Source organism: Gallinula chloropus (assembly GCF_964237585.1).
Source record: "Gallinula chloropus genome assembly, chromosome: 15".
NCBI lineage: Eukaryota > Metazoa > Chordata > Aves > Gruiformes > Rallidae > Gallinula > Gallinula chloropus.
Genome location: NC_140100.1, coordinates 15,375,236 through 15,392,414, shown reverse-complemented (window position 1 = coordinate 15,392,414; position 17,179 = coordinate 15,375,236). Strand labels below are relative to the sequence as shown.

Sequence of the window (17,179 nt, the reverse complement as noted above, 5' to 3'; positions counted from 1 at the left end):
GTGTATTAAGATACCCAAATCTTTCTCAATTCTGGCCTTGTATTTCAGCAGTTCCATTCTGTGATTTTAGATGTTATGCAGGTAACTGATTCTGAAAGTGTGGGAGTGAGAGGTTAACTGTGAGACAACAAGCGGAAGGGATTTACCCCGTAAGAACAATGTTAAACACTGTGTTTGAATGAGTACCAGCCCACAGTGAACTTTGTTTTCTAGTAGTACCTCATGTCTTCTGACTTCTGCCATTCCCAGATTCCATGCTTGCCTGTCTTGAATGCCAGTCAGAGGTGTGATCCTCTTCGTATGGAAGCTAAAAAGCCTTGGTCTGATACACATGTCAGGGTCTGTATCTGAGAAAGCCTTATCTCTAAAAAATAAATAGATTTCTGATAAAACTCTGACCCTTTATATGTAATTTTAACAGGTGAACTGATTTCTTAAAAAAACAGACACCAGTGTCAAGCAGTTTTATTCCTGCTCAAAGATTTGCACAACAGGCTTGAGATTGCAGTGGTACTACATTGGAGTTTAAGTCTGATAAGATGATGGACAAGCATCTGTTGTCTGCAGCAGGTTTCTTACAGTCAAAGGTGTGTGCACTTCCTACAGAAGTTTAGCCTGCTGTCAAAGCAGTGAATCAGTGAGGGCTGTCAGATTGATCCTTCTGCAGTGTGAAGGTCAGTTGACAGTTGTCCAACTTTCCCACTTCTGTTCACCGATACCTGAAAGCACAATCCTGGATGCTTAGGTAGTCACAGCTGAACCACCTACTCCTACAAAACAGGGTTTATGATTATTTTTTTCTTAATAGATGACTTGCCTGTGATACATCAGTGGGTGACTGGTGTCAGTGCTAAGATTCCTGCACCTGCCTTAACAGTACCAGTGTTCCCCTGTTGATCCACTGCATTCCAGGAGATGAACGATTTATTTGCCTGTCAGATAATGTCTTATCGTTGGAGCATGTAATTTTCTCACAGAATCCCAGACCAGCCTGGGTTGGAAGGGATGGTAAAACCAATCTAGTTCCATCCCCTGCCACAGGCAGGAACACCTCCCCCCAGCCCAGGGTGCCCCAAGCCCCATCCAACCCAACCTTGAACCCTGACGGGGATCCCAGAGCAGCCCCAGCTTCTCTGGGCACCCTGTGCCAGGGTCTCCCCCCTCCCCGGGAGGGGTTTCTGCCTTCCAGCTCCAGTCCCTCCCTGTCCTGTAAGCCGGTCTTCTTAGAGCCATTAGGCCTAAAATAGGGAGGCATATGTGTAAAACAGACTTGTAAGTAGGTAGAGATTGGAACACACACTTGTAGTGCATTCAGTGTTCCATGATAGCCAAATTTAAGTGTAGTGTGTAATTGGACCAAATGCAGCTGTACTGCACGGATGGGATTCCTGTCTGGAGAAGGATGTGCTTTTTGTGCTTTTGCACAGTCTCCTAGTTGTGTAAAAGGAAGCTTAGTTTGAGCAAAGAACAGAAGAGAGTCCAGTTTCCATCTACTGAAGACCACAGATATAGGGACTAAAAGACAAGTAATGTTGCTGTGCTGTTTATGAATTGTCTGTCACATTGTTCGGATGGGTAAAACTTACTGAAGTTTTTGAAGGGATAACCCATTTGGTTTTAAGATTAACTGAGCTTTCCTCATTTATGGTTGTAAGCAAGAGAATCTGAAACCAGCATGTTCTCAGAGTGCTTTACTTTCCCATAAACACTGCACCAATTCCCAGGGCGTTCTACTAGTGCAGTAGGGAGATCTTTGACATGCCCCCAGGGAAAGAAGCTTAACATCATAACATTATATTGTAGTCACAAAATGAAGTTTTCTGTAGGAATGGGTTAAACCCTGACCCAATACATTATTTTTCTTAATCCACACTTATTTGTATACCCCATGTGGTTTTCTGCAGAAAGAACTTTTTCTTGCATGCTCTGAACTTCTGGGAGCGCTGAGCTGAGCTGAGCTGGGCTGTGCTGTGCTGCCAAACCTGGCCTAAGGAGCAGTGCTGGCAGAAGTGACCAACCACACCGTTTGAGCTGGTCCAAGACTTCAGGCAGTGGAGATTTTGATCTGCTAGTAAGAGATAATGTAAGAGGAGGTCGTGGCTTACCTTGGAGCCATGTGAAATTAAGGAAGAACCAAAAATATGTAATTTGAACTATTATAGAGTAGTTCTCCAGTTACCTTTTTTACAGTCGTTATACATTGCTCTGAGAACACCGTCCCTTGCTTAACGCAGGTATTTTCAGGTTTCCAGAGGAACTCGGTCATTTCTTCTTGTTACTTTGGCATTCTGCCATCTCTGTCCATTCCAATTCCCGGGTAACAATGCTGTAAACTCTGAGCAGAGCTGCCTGCCACAGCCCTGGGATGTTTGCATTTGAATTCGCGGTGGTTTTGTGACGCGAGAAAATAATGTCCTTGTTTTCAGGACTTGCTATTCCCAGTTTTAATGCTTTAGCCAGGAGTATCCTTCCTGTGCTGTAGAACAGGAAATAAGCTGGTTCCTTTTAAATTCTGAAAACAACAAACTTTGGCCTTAGCCTGATTTTTTAGAAATTACATTCATTTTGAAGTTTTGGGCAAGGCATCAGTTTGTTTCCTTGTGAAATACAATGGGAGCAGCAGTCACCATCTTACAGCCACAATGAGCTGTTGGGTCAGGTTTTAAGAACATAAACATTGCATCTTTAGGGGTTTTTTCTTCAAAAGATGTAGTTTTGCATTAGGGTAATGGCTGTATGTGTTTAAGAAATAACAAAGCACTATGGTAAGTTGATAACAGAAACACGGAGAAAGGAGCAAAAGAAGAAACAAACTTCTTATTTTTCTTCCTTTTTTCCTGGCAGCTCTAATTGCATTTATGAGGCCTTTACATCTGTGCCCTCCCCTTGGTTTCTTGCAGCTCCTGGTATATCATGTGTGCCCACTTGAGTTATTCTTACAGTAACAAGAAGAATCTTTGTACATTTTATTGAGTGTAATGAAATGTATGAAGCTACCTTTAAAAATGTAAATGGTTTTTCCAAATTTTTCAGTATTGAATGTATTTGGTCCTAGAAACAATCACAACAACATGTATCTCAATCAGGAAAACAGCATCTACTGATACTCAGAGAGATGATGCCTGTTCCTGATTGTGTCCTGGTTTTGTTTTTTTAAGAAATACAGGTAAAATATGGCTTCTCTTCACGTGTCTCAGCAGCATTGACTTAAATGTACAGTGAGTCTTTATATTTAAAAATGTCCACAAGGAAAAACAATGTACAGCTTTGCTTTTATGTTTGGAAACATAACTTCTATTTCAGCACAGAGCAGTTATGTAAGAGTGGTTTAAGACATGTAAGCAAGCTATATAATCATCCTGTTGCAGTTTATGGTATAAACTCTTTACACCAGTCCCTTTGTCAGCGGTGACAGAAAAGCAGCACACTGGATTGGAAGCAATCCCTCCAAACTGTGTTAACAGCAGTTGATCCTCAGTGACAGGTGTCTGAGAGGTTACGGTCGGGTCTGATACATTTGAAAAATATTTCTAAGGCTGAACAACTCGTTATCTTTTGGATGTGGGGTTTTGTGCTCTCAGAGGGATAGTATGCTTACATATGAATGAATGTTTTCTCTTGACAGTACTTCAGCTAAGGCTCCAGCAACGACGGACACGAGAACAGCTGGTGGACCAGGGCATCATGCCACGTAAGACTTCTGCTATTCCCAGTGATTTGTATTACTGCACTGTGCTAGGGACTGAATATATGAAATTATGAAGATAAGCATTTATGTGAAAATCGTTAAAAATAACTCATTTGAAAAGACTTGTGGGACCCTTTTGGTAATCTAAATGAGTATGAAGTAAATTCATCTTACTTCCCTGATGTTTTAGTTAGAATAGTCACCGCGATGAAAAACACAAGGATCTGCAGACATGGTCTGATTCTACTGTTACGTTTTCTCTTTAAATTATGACTAATCCTACTGGTGTGAATTGAATTATATAAGTGAGTGGGCATAATAACAAAGCCAGTGGCTTTAAAGAGCAGGATGGCAAGGGTTGTAAAACAAAACCTTAAGGACACATAGTTGTGACCTGTTTCTGTGTCAAGTGATGGTAGCTGCGTGGTTACAGAACATGAGGCAGTGGATTAAGCTGGACATCACATACTGCATTGTTTGACCTAATGCAGCAGCCTCTGTGCCTAGACCTTTCTGAGCGTGAGCACGTCTACAGGAACATGGCCAGTGGCTTTGTGCATTTTTTTAGAAAACTGCTTTGGTTTTAGAACACTTTCTCTAGTTGCCAGAAGTTCCTGATCAACTTGCCACATCTGGTAAACTGCCCAAATTGGTCTGAGAGTTTGGCATTCTTTTCCAAAACAAAGATTATATGGTGGTGTAGCTTCAGGGAATGCCCTCAGATGCTATCTTTGGAATAATTAAGATGCTGCTAATTACTGTACTGTGAAATGTCCCACTAAGGCAGCAGTGCCACCGATTTCATAAACACAGGTGGAGATGGATTTGTGATTCCAGGATTCTGTAATGCTGAGCTCTGGAATCTGCAGCCTGGCTACCTGCTGTCCTTGACAGCTACCTCAGAAGTTACCTGTTCTTCAGTAAAGTATTTTTAAACTCTGTTCTACCACTGGAATTTAATTGTGTATCACACCACTTCAACAAGCAAATGATGTTTGTAAATTTGGGTATTGGCTACATTTGTATGCCTGAACTCACAGCACTTGTATTTTGAAAGTAATTGACATGCTTTGTGCAACTCTGCTCAGAGTCCATTTTCTTTTATTGATTTCAATCTGTTAGAGATTACAGTTGTTTCAGCAGAAGCACTCATGATACCTAAAATCACAAGAGGATCCTCCTGAATATGTATGTCTAGTGGCCTAGAATTCAACTGCAGTTAACTCAGTTGTTTTGGTGTTCCTCCAGTTGGCCTCCCAATGACTATGCCAGTTGTTTGTTATAACCCCTCCAGACTTGTTTTGGAGACCAGCCTGGCCTCAGAATGACAGGTGGACAGAATCCCAGTGGATGGTGTGGGATGAGTCTGAGCTCAAGATAATAAGTTTAAGTTGTCAAAAGATTATCTATGAAAAGTCATGTTTTTTTCTTAAACAGAAACACCTGCCATTGAAAACATAGCAAAATGTCACTTTATAATAAATAGCCCAGTGTGCACTTGTGAATTCCAGCTCAAAAGCACAGTAGTACCTAAAGCTAACCTCTTCCCTGAGGTTTCTGCATATGCAGCACACTTGGGATTGATCTAAGGCATCTTCATTGTCCCAGGTCTCTAGTGTTGATTATCTCCAGGGAACAGAATAATCTGTTTCTTTTTGAGTGAGACCTGGGGAAAAAAAAACCCCAACCTCTGAACTGTCAAACAGTGTTAAAAGATTTGGTTTTGCAGTATCTTATTTCTGCCAAAAGTGGCAAACGAGGTGGGTAACGCCTGCTGCCATTTCCCTTCCTTTCAGCACTCTGAGGTGAAGCACTCCACGATTGCTATTATATCTAGCTGAGTAGTAGTTTTTACTCTTTTTGGCTATTTAGCATCTAACTTTGTTCTGTTTTCCAGTCTGAACATTTGGGTCATGTACAGGTTGGGGTTTTTTTCTCCTTTTTTTTCTTAAATTAGCAGAAGTAGTTCTGAAGGGACAGTCCGTTTCTCTCCAATAACAACTAGTATGAGCTACAGATAGTAAATACAGTGGAATAAATGAAACACTATTTTGGCATTCTGAACCTTACCTCATAAAACTTATACTGTGGAATAATTTTTGTAAAAAGACCCCGGTTTGCTTTGTGGAAAAGTTACCTGTTACAGAGTAATAACTGTTAAATATTCCAAGTGTTCTGTACAGGAGTGTCACTCATCTCTGTTAAATGTAAGTGAATACAACTAGCATGAAGCAAACCTGTGCCTGGTCAGATGCAACCACAACTCTGAGGTGGTGTTTAACATGCATCTAAACATACCCATCAGGATATTTCTTTTGGAAATCACTGCCTGTCAATTTAACTCTTGCTCTCCTTTCACAGCTTTGAAAAGTCCAGCTGCATTCCATGAGCAGATCAAGAGCCTGGAGCGAGCCAGGGTAAACCACTTTGTGGAAACTTGTTACTAACATTTTGAAAATGGATAGTCAGTTCTTTGTGATACTGAATTCCCTGGGTACATGAAAAAATTATTGCCATTACAGTGATAACATGTAAGAAGAATCCATTAAAATAAAATCTTGGTGTCAGATCTGAGAGGAACATTCTTAATTCTTCGCAGATCCAGGTGGGAGGACAAACTTACCATCATAACGTAGTACACAGCAACCCCCAGTTAAGGAGAGGATCCTTGGGTAAATTACACTTGTGCAGTATCTCTGTAGCCAATCTATACTGCTGTGATTTTGTGTGGTGATATGGGATCGAATCCGGAAACATCCCCAGCCTGTTTGGGGAAGATAAACATCCACTGGCACTGCCTAACTGATAGAAAAGTGAAAACAAAGCAAAGCCTTCTACTGCCCCTGTTCTAACAGGGATGTCTGAATGCAACTGCAAGTGTTTATTGATTGGACATCATTGATTTATCAAAGTACGTTGATTTTTGTAGTAAACAGCAGTTAATGTTATTTTCTCATTTCTTTAAAGACTGAAAATTTTTTGAAGCACAAGATTCGCAGCCGGCCAGACCGATCGGAGCTGGTCAGGATGCACATCCTCGAAGGTTTGTACCCAACTCTCTGCACCTTTAGAGCTGCTATTAGAGCAGCTTCTGTTCTGCACTTCCTTTCTAACTGAATTTGGCTTTGGTATGAATAACTCTGTTTCTGTACTAATACAGTGTCTGTTGTAATCTGTATTCTAAATCTGTATAATAAAAGCTCCCTCTAGAGCAGGCAGAGCGTTCTCAGCTGCATATTGTTTGCATTTGTTGTGTAAGTTGCTTAAATTTCTATTCCTACCTTAAAACAACCTGACAGCCTTGTACTTCCCCATCCCCTGCCCAAACAGTCTTTAATAAACTTCCTTTTTACCCTGCCTTGTTTTCCTTGTTGCTCAGGGCATTTGAAACAATAGTCTTTTATGAATGTTTTGCAGTCTTTCACCCTGATATTACTAAATACAGAAATGACCAAATAAATGTAATCCAAGTCAATTTAATAGCTGTTAGTTTTCAAACCTGGCACTTGGATATTAAACTCAGATAGGAATCTCCATATTGATATACCACATCCATGTCAACAGGCTGTCTCTATATTTTCATTGAAATATAATTTTGAAGACTCAAATTTGTGCTGGAAGCTGTTCTTTAGGGTATACGTTTTAATATGTTTGTCAAGAGAGAAAAAAATCAGTGGACTACTTAAACCTTTACCCTAGCTCACACTGATAAGCCGTTAGAGCACCAAGTGCTGTCTTCAGATTGTAATTAGCATTTGTTACTTTATATTCCCTGCTTTTCTGTTGGACATCACACAGGTGTTTACCTAAAGTATTACTGCTGTAAAGAAGAGGGTTGTATTTATAGAAAAGCATGATGGTGGCATGAACATCTGCTCATAGAATGGCTTATGAACTTGAGAACTTTCAGTGTAGTCCTTCACTGCTTTTCATAAAAGTGGAACAGTTACTGCAAAGACAAGACAGTGTTGTTTTTCATTAAATTGGAGAAAAGATGGAACAGAATATTTAAATCAGTGTATCCTTTTAGAGACGTTTGCAGAGCCTTCACTACAAGCTACTCAGATGAAACTGAAGAGAGCTCGGCTGGCAGATGATCTGAATGAGAAGATTGCTCAGAGGCCTGGCCCCATGGAACTGGTAGAGAAAAATATTCTTCCTGTAGACTCCAGCGTTAAAGAAGCGATTATAGGCAAGTAGAAGTCTCACAGCTTCTATCTGTTACCTATATGGCACTGTGGAAAGTAGTAATTTAACTTTTGAAGGTAATTTTTTACTACTTACTCTCTGAGTTTCTGAGTCCTAAACTCTGTCATCATTTGATTAGTTATGCTATTTTTATGTGAAACTGTTAGACTTACACAGAGTCTTTGAAAAGATTTCTTAATAAATCTATTACAAAATATTCAAATATATGTGGCCATTAGTCAGTCTGTCACGGGTGTCTTTGTGCACTCCACGTAAGTTGAATGTACCTTTCAATCTCTTGCTCGAACAACTTCTGCTAGGCACTTACAATGTAATACAGCTGTCATAGTAACAACACAATAAATCTGTACCCTATGTTTAGACAGGGTTGCAAACTCACCACTTTCTATTAATTAGCTAATTCTGCCACCGATGCCTAAATTTCATTTTTGTATCTAAAAAAAAATTGGTTTGCTTGTTTCTTTGTAAACATACTAGCAGTTGGACAAGAGAATTATCCTCAAGCTTTGGATGATTATTCATTTGATGAAGACAGCAGTGATGCTTTATCACCAGATCAGCCAGCCAGCCAAGAATCCCAAGGTTCAGCAGCTTCCCCTGGCGAGCCAAAAACAAGTGACTCGCCTTCGCCAGTAACACCAAATGCTACAACGACAACACAGGTACAGTTCCTAAATGTTGAAACAAAATCTTCACAGTATGTTTTTGGGTCTGGCACTACAGAAATGGGGCACAATGTCGCATTGGCTGTTGCAAAGGAGTGTCTAGGACTCCGTTTTCTGTTTGGGAGTGTGTAGACCAAAACCCTGGCTTGGCTGCTGGCAGTGATGAAACGCCCAGAGACTCTAGTAAAGCCCTAAAGTTCACTAAAATACATTATGGCCCTTAGAAGATGTACAGCTTTCCCAGAGGTTGTTTAAAAGGCCATCTCCATGGCTTGCTATAGCCTTCCCTGATTAATTAATGTCTGTCTTCCTTCTGGGCCAGGCCTTGAACTTGTTTACAATTAAGTCAGCTGACAGAACAGTTGCCATCATTTCTATTATCCCTAGAAAAGGCCATAAAAATAAGGTTTCCCACATAATTTATATGTTGTTATTCTCTCCCATAGTTCTAAAATACTGCCTATGGTCTTTACTCTTCAAGAAATTACAGTAACGTTTATGTTAATATTTCTGTGAGATTTTTAGTATTTTCTTTCAAGAATTAATGTGAACACTATTCTTAAAGCAGCAAGTGTGAATTTGATGGAAATTCAAATTCATTCCATGCAAATCTGTACCTGGTAAAACAAGTTGGTTTAGCCTGTATAAAAAACCAAAAAAATATTTAAATACTTGTATTTGAAAGAATTTAGAACATATCAAAATTTGACCACTACATGAATGGTACAACCCTAAATGGTAATATTATTCACATTAATTGTTCATCATTAATGTGAATAATTACTATAACCTGTAATGGAGAGATTTCAGGAGGACTTGCTAAGACTGTTCCTTCACCATTATCTTTAGTATATAATGGAGCACAAGGTGCATAATCTTGCAGTGAAATTATTTTCATGCTTGTCTTTTTATTAGGCCTTCTTTTGGGAAATAGATTTATTTATGTGTTTAAAATCTCAGAGGACTCTACATTGGGAACTGTGCTGTAATTCATAAATTAAGACATGAACAAAAGATAAGGCTGCGTACTGAGTTCTTACTGTATGAAGTCATGTTAAACTGAAACATTAGATACGAGAAAAATACTGTTCGTGCTTCAAAGATGTTACTGTCTTAATGACTCTGGGTACTTGACAACTGCATAGTTCTGGATCTGGAATTACTACAGTAAATAGAAAAAGCCCACATTAAAAAACAGTGCTAGACAAAGTACAGCACATCGTTTTATTTCATTGTTCCCTAACATACTGATTAAGATGAGAATTGGGTTTCATGTCAAGAGAATGTAATTTCTCTTGAACAAATTGAAAACAAGCCTTGTGAAATTAGATTCCTAAGTAAAGAGTTAGGTTCCTAATGAAGAGTTAAGTAAAAATGCTCAAAGCAATACATGCCAAAAGCTTTTCAAGTAGGAAGCGTAAGAGAGAGATGTGATTGCAGCAACAAAATAACAGAGCACTTGAATTTGATTGAAAAAGCACTTCAGATAGGACTTCAATCCTTTGCTTATGGATTTCATAACATACTACAGCCACTTCTCCACACAGATCTAAAATGTGAAGCTGCTCTTCTGCAGAGTAAAACAGCTGCTTACCTTGTTGTTCCTTTTGAAATACAGAATAACAGCGCAGCGTGTCTCTACAGGAGATGGGTCTGGGAAATTGCTCCTCGTGCGTTTAATTTCCTCTGACACATTTTACGTTTTATTACACCACAAAATACAAAGACTGTTTTGAAAACAGCAGAGTGCAGCAAGAGTTCTTTTCAAGGCTTCCTCCCCCACACATTTCCAGGCCTCCAAGGATGCGACATAACTTTGAGAACTTTCAGCTCTTGTTGACTGATGACCTAAGCTTGCTTTACCCTGATCTATGTGCATCGGCTAAGAATTAGGCATTTTAACCACACCACTCTGAACAGGTCACATTGTGCTGTTCAGAAATCTGAAGACATTAAACAGTTACCCACAAAACAGCTGAAGTATTTTGCCTGATGAGACAATATAATGACTGCTTTTTTAATATATTCCCTGTAGCTTGTTGGCCTGCTGGATGCTGTTAGATGAAAAGGGCTAGAAATCTTATTTTCTGTAACTGGAAATAGAAGGTCTGTTCGAAGGAAGTAATCTTTACTTTATCAAGTAATTAAGTAAAGAAGTTGAGATCTGGTAATTTAGGTTTGGGGTTTTTTTTAATTTATAAAATTACCAAGTACATGATATGTATGGCTTATTGCCTCATCTAACAGCTGCAGGTAAAACCAGGAGGTCTGAAAAGATCTGTATTTCATGTAGCCACTAAGCCCTTCGTAGTTTAGACACTTTGGTAAAAAGAAAATTTAAGAACCAGTGAAAATCTTGAGATTATTAGAATTCTCTGGTGCTTTATGGTAACACTGTACATGACACTGAGATTCAAAGACAACCTTAGTGTTTTTTTAAATGTTACTGTTAGAACTAGAATAAGACTTAAACTTGATCGCAACAGCAGTGTGTGGTATGTTGGAATGCAGCATCCTGAACACTTTTTGTAAAGGTTTAAGTCTGTCTAAAGTTCCCTGCCAGTTCTTATGCATGGCCAACAAATAACAGATACTGTGTAGATATCACATGCCTTCCAGAACAAACACTTTGAAAGCTGGATACAAAAATAGAGGCATTTATATCTTGAACCTGCCACCATCAACTGACACAACTCCAGGACACAGGCACATGTGTAATACTGCAGTGAGTAGGCATGGTGTACTAAATCTTGTGGTTCAGTAAGGCAGAATCAGGGGCTTTTCCTCTGGATGACTGCACTACAGGAGGATCAAAATCACTGTACAGTTCAGATACTGTTACAGCAACCTAGCTACAGCTGCCTGTTGGCAGCTGACAGTTGGAGACCCAGCAAAATGCATAAAAGAAACATGGAGCTGGAAAATTACTATCATTAGTTGTAGGCAAAAGTTGGAGAGCTTAGTGCATGCTGACTGGTAGCTTGATAATTGCCACTGCAGAAGTACACAAGAACCAGGACACAAAGTTTCAAAATGGTGTACAAAGTGGTTTTTGCAAACTAATTTAAGTTCTTTATGTTCTAATCTCATGGAAGAAATTAATTAGTTAGAAGTACTCCATCTAATTTAACTGAAATGCAAGGTTTTTAAATGTATTCTGAAGAAAAAGGACATTTACTGATAGGAATACAAGGGAAATGCATAGGCTTTTGTAAAAGGAATATGGTACTGATTGCTTAAAGGATGGAAATATAGCTGATCTCATCTGTCTGGATTTAATACTCTATGATATTAAACATCAGCAAAACTGGAGAAGATGGAGATGAGCAGAAGTGAGACAGAAAGATCCAAGTATTGGGTTGAAAGTTTGATAATACTGCTCTGCAGGAGTTGATTTGGGGATGATCTGGTTTCGTGTTAACATTAACAGCCTTGCCATAAGAATGGGTCATGTAACAAAAGCTGGGAAGCAGGGTTGGATTTTTGATACACAGAAAGAACTGGTTGGTTTGACTTTCAGGAGAGAAACGGAATTCCAGTAGAATGGAATAGTTCTGAGAGAAAAATACACACCACCTCTCCTTCTGATGAAAAAGAAATGTGGAAAATTGAGGACTCTGACTAAAGAGACAACTGAGGAGGAAGACAGTTGGGGTGCAGTGGCCAGCAGTGGAGTGACTTAGCTGCTGTTAATGCTGCTGTAAGGATACAGGGAGACCTCATATGGAATATGCTATATAGTTCCAGTCACTTATATCCAAGAAAGACGCATAAAAACTGTAAGACAAAGAAGAAAGGATCATCAAAGAATGAAGCATCTCTTTTATGAGAAGAGTAAAAATTAATTTGTAGCTAGAAAAACGGGCTGAAATCTGTTTATGTACAGACTCCATCCCATCAGTGGGATATTCACTACAGAAGGAAATGGATTTTAAATCAGAGAACAATTTCAGCACAGAGAAAACAATTATATGACACTTAAGCTCAGCAAAGTCGGGTTATTATGTAGGAAGACTTCTGGGAATTTCTTTTACACATAGTGCTGCCAGGAAAATAACAATAATAATAAAGTCCTAAGCTTATCTGGAATTTTAAAGTTTACAGAAGAAATTGCACATGATGTTTCTAACAGCAAAGGAACAAGCTCAGGCTACTGGACTTTACAGAGAAATACAATAGTGCTGGCAGTCACACAAACAGAAGAAACATACTCCTGGCACAGTCTGAGGTGTGGCTGCCATGAAGAGACAACAGGAAACTTTCTCTTTAAAATAAATCTGCTCTGCTGCTGTGTGATCTTCCTGAAATAAGTTAATTGTCCTGTGTTGTTTGACCTTCATGACAGATAGGCTTTTCTGACAGTACTAGTCTTGGGTGGTGAGATCCTCCCTGTGTGCTCAAGATTCTGACATCACAGACAGAAAATAGTGAAGGCCTCAATCCTGTAGTAATAAAGCAGTGTGACTGCAGCAGGCTGCTTCAGCATGTGTGCAGTGTGGCCAGGGTCATATTTCATTGCTGTTTCAAGCATAATAAATCTCTAACAATGCATTATATTCCTTATTTTTAACTCTTATATCTCCTTTTATTTATAATTAGTAATTTTTAAAGTATTAATCTGTATGTAAGTGTATATAAATATATATATAAATTAGTTATTTTTAGAATCTGTAATTTTTTGGTTCTACAGATACTCACATATGACATCTGGTAATGCTAACAAGACAAAAATTGTATTTGACATTATCTTTTCCCTGTAATTCTTACTTTTATACTCTGTATATACTTCTATACTCTGTATAGAAGATTTCTTTTTTCATCCCTATGCCAGGAGTGTGAGTACTTTAATGGCAGCTGTCAGTTCTAGAAGAAATTTACAGTTATAAAGTTAAAAACTGGCATCAATTAGTTAATCTGATTCTGAATTAACAGGGGCAAATGCATGTTAGGAGCAGTTGAAGCAAAATATTCCTGACTTGAATGGATGAGGTTACTTCTGAAGGTCCTTCCAGGTCTTTTTTTTTTATAATTTTCTAAAAAAGACTGAAAGAAAATGTTTTATTGTATTTGTTTTCATGCATGTTAAAAGGAGAAACCAATTCTAAAATTAAAACAGTGTAGAGGTTATGAAAACAAAGCCCCTCCTGGGGGCTTTTTTTTAATGTTGTTATACATCCTTTTTGGTTACTGGTTTTACCTGCTGAAAATACAACAATAAAAACTAAGAAAAATTTTAATGTTGGAAAACTGCTACAAAAATTGATGTTAAAATCAATTATCATTTTGTTTTAATGAAACTAGAAGTAAACCCTATACTGGTAAAAGCAGAATTTTGGATGCATTTACATGCAGTTGATAAAATGCAAACTAAGAAGTCAAGGTAAGGAACCAGTTCCTCTTATTTTCTCTACTTGAAGTATGTCAAAATGTACATGAAAGTCCTGGTTTTGCCCTTCCTCCTAAAAACATTTTGTGAATTTGACATAAGAAATTGTCTTAACCTTTTCACATTTTTTTAATTAATCAGATGGTGGATGTTTTTAATGTTTCTCTTTTTCCTTATATTTTTTTAATACTAGTATCCACCTTTAACCTCTCCAGTTCCTGAATTTCTCAAAACTCCCTCTACAATTGAACAGCATGCTACACGTTCTACTGCTGCAAGCACTCTGACCACAAGTACTGTATCTGCAGCAAAGCCTGGGCCAACACTAGTTAAGGTAGGTATCTGCAGTGACGACATTGGAGGATTACAGCACCTATTGCTAACAACTGTTAATAGTGTTGAGAACATGACCAAGTTGTTGATTGAAAGCTTTTCTATGCTAAGATTAACCATTAACGCTGTAGGGACTGGCTCCTTACTTCAAGAGGTCTTTCCAGTACAAAACTTTTCAAGCAGAATTCTGCATTACAGTTGCTATGGAAGTTTTTAAGAAGTAAGGACAATAGATTTTTGCAATACTGAGTTTCTACTTTCTGTTGGTGATTTTTTTTTAACCTAGTTTTGTATGGAGAATAATTTAGGAACAAATGCAGCAACTACTTCATAGTCTACCTATAACCAAACCAATTAACAGCATTGCTTCCTTCCCATGACTATTTTCTTAGTTAATTTATTGTAGAAGCAGAACACACTGAGTGAAGTTTACCATATCTTTGTGTATTTGAGTGTCAGACAAACATCATTCTCTTCTCTGTGCTGACCTAGCCACAAGCATGGAAAACTTTTTCAAATACAATTATATAGGGGGTCATGTTAGAAGATGTCTGTAACATCTCATTGCAGTAATTTTGCCAAAGGCCTTCAGCTGCGTAATGATGATACATCTGTAGATTCTACCCACCTGTGTGAAATGAATTCTTGAATAAATTTACAAGCAAGACCTCTAATGGTCGATTTCTGTTACAAATTTGGCTATATCTAGTGAAACTGCTGGACTTGTACCACCTTATTGTAAGCCCTTAATGACAAATTCAGATACCCCCAAACCAGGCTATTTGTGTAATAGATCTGCATGGATCAGCACAGGATTTCTGCTTTGGTACCTTCTGTACCTCAATTTTCCACCCAAAATAATTTCAAGAGCTCGTAAATCAAGAGTGTTTTACCACATGTGCAGGTACTGCTAATGAAGATACTGCTGAAGTTTTGTAAGGGGAATCCTTTAATTTATAGCACTGGATGTGCTTTTAATCTAGACCCGTAAGTACTTCTGACCTGCAGGTCTCTACAGATAGACTTCTAGACACTATCTTTTACTTGCCCAGAGTGCTTAAGTGGCTTTGAACTTACCTGTTGAAAAGTGCCTCTTTGCAACCGCAGGTCATGTCTAGCAGCTGAACCCTGTAGCTTCATTTGTGCCATCTGTTAGAAAAACATTTCACAGGGTGTGATTTAATGACCCCTTCTTGTGCATGTCTTGTTCCAGCCAGCTGGAGCACGTTAACTTTTCAAGGATGGTAGTGATCCTTTTGGGCAGGTTTGCAGGGCCAGTTGTATGGAGGAACTCTGCATTAAATGCTCTCCTGTTTGCTTTATCTGTGTACCTTGCATTACCACACATAAATGAGATGGGTAATAGAGTTGTTTCAATCTTTTCCATCCATGAACAGCAAAGCCACCCAAAGAACCCAAATGATAAGCACCGGAGCAAGAAATGTAAAGAACCTAAGCCAAGGGTGAAGAAGTTGAAGTATCATCAATATATCCCACCTGATCAGAAAGGTGAGAAAAATGAGCCACAGATGGACTCCAACTATGCTCGTCTGCTACAACAGCAGCAACTGTTTTTGCAGCTGCAGATCCTGAGCCAACAGCAACAACACTACAACTACCAGACTATTCTACCTGCACCGCTGAAGTATGTGAAGCATTCTTTGTGTCCTTTAAAGAAAGATATGTACCTCAGGTGTAGACTTCATGCTTTAGAACTAAATGTGTTTTGCAAGTGTTAAGAAACCAGAGCCCAGAAAACTTAGATGCCAGTGTACATCACAGTGGGTGGTATTTGCCTCATTTAACAAGGTGATGAGGTGATTCTTTTGTTACAATACTTCTGAAGCCTGATAAGCCTTTAAGTGGCCCGAGTTAATATTTGTGTGACATGGAAACAGAAATTCCTACCTGTCAGATGCATTTTTTCAGACCAGATCCATATTTGAAACTCAAAAGCATTTTTGCAAAAACAAGAAAGTTTTGACACTGTTTTCAATCAAGTATGACATAGGCAGAGCAGAAGAGAAGCTTACAGATTATGTTTTTCACAAAAACAAGTACTATTGTTGTGTTTTCATTGTCTCCTTACATCTGTTTCACAGACTGCATTTTTGCAGTTTAAAAATAAGAAGAAACAGTGTTTTAAATTAGGTAAAAGTTTTATATTGTTTATCACCTCATCTCCAACACATGAATTCCTCATCAGTGTTCAGCACTTGTAACAGTGGGAAGTATACTTTCTGATTAATAGGTAGAAGTAGTCAGAAAAATAAATCTTCAAAGAGTTGCCAGCAAGCTACAGCAGTATGAGAAGCTGACTGACTACCTGCAGTGTTTCATTCTCACCATCTAAGACCAGTCTTTCCCTAGAAGTGCTTGCAGTGCAGCACACCACAGGCACAACCCTTAAATTCAAGTGACTTTCAACTGTTTTTTCAGATTATTTTTTTTAAACGAGTTTTTCATTGAGGTATTTTTCCTCACCAAGAGAGGCTAGAAAAGTTAAAGATACCATCTGTGGTTGTATTTATAATTACCATGTATCCTAACATTTGGACTAGATATGTTTCTGCCTGCTTACCCACGCTTCTTATGTTCCATTTACTGACATTTCAGAAACATTTCTTCAGAAATCAGTTGAACAAAATAAAAGAGCTGACTTATGGTACCTAATGTATATGACAGCATTTTAAATGTTTTTACAATTATTTTGAGATTCTTGTATGAGATTCTTCTTAGGAGGAGTACAGATGATAAAAATGCTTTCACATTGCTCCTTACTATTTATGAACATTGGATGTGTATGTAGGGTTTAGTGGTTTTCTTACTGATGTCAAACAAAAAGTAGCTAGTTGCCTTAGGTGATGATTAATTTGTATAAACTGATTCTGCAGACCA

At 38.5% G+C, this 17,179-nt stretch overlaps 1 protein-coding gene and 1 long non-coding RNA gene across 2 annotated transcripts in view; one reads left to right on the top strand and one right to left on the bottom strand.

Annotated features, from left to right (window-relative positions):
• The window catches only part of MRTFB (myocardin related transcription factor B), a gene marked incomplete at its 5' end in the record, with an annotated part of 49,392 nt that overhangs the window by 21,962 nt on the left and 10,251 nt on the right, over nucleotides 1-17,179 (top strand). Inside the window, 7 exons of the mRNA XM_084271148.1 lie at nucleotides 3,626-3,691; nucleotides 6,050-6,105; nucleotides 6,656-6,731; nucleotides 7,719-7,880; nucleotides 8,375-8,559; nucleotides 14,142-14,282; nucleotides 15,679-15,926. Coding sequence (XP_084127274.1) covers nucleotides 3,626-3,691; nucleotides 6,050-6,105; nucleotides 6,656-6,731; nucleotides 7,719-7,880; nucleotides 8,375-8,559; nucleotides 14,142-14,282; nucleotides 15,679-15,926 — 934 coding nt within the window. The remainder of the gene's footprint in view (nucleotides 1-3,625; nucleotides 3,692-6,049; nucleotides 6,106-6,655; nucleotides 6,732-7,718; nucleotides 7,881-8,374; nucleotides 8,560-14,141; nucleotides 14,283-15,678; nucleotides 15,927-17,179) is intronic.
• The window catches only part of LOC311197394, a 34,570-nt gene continuing 18,006 nt past the window's right edge, over nucleotides 616-17,179 (bottom strand). The window contains exons 2-3 of the long non-coding RNA XR_014617632.1: nucleotides 15,359-15,430; nucleotides 616-719 (exon numbers count right to left, since the gene is read on the bottom strand). This is a non-coding gene — a long non-coding RNA (uncharacterized lncRNA). The remainder of the gene's footprint in view (nucleotides 720-15,358; nucleotides 15,431-17,179) is intronic.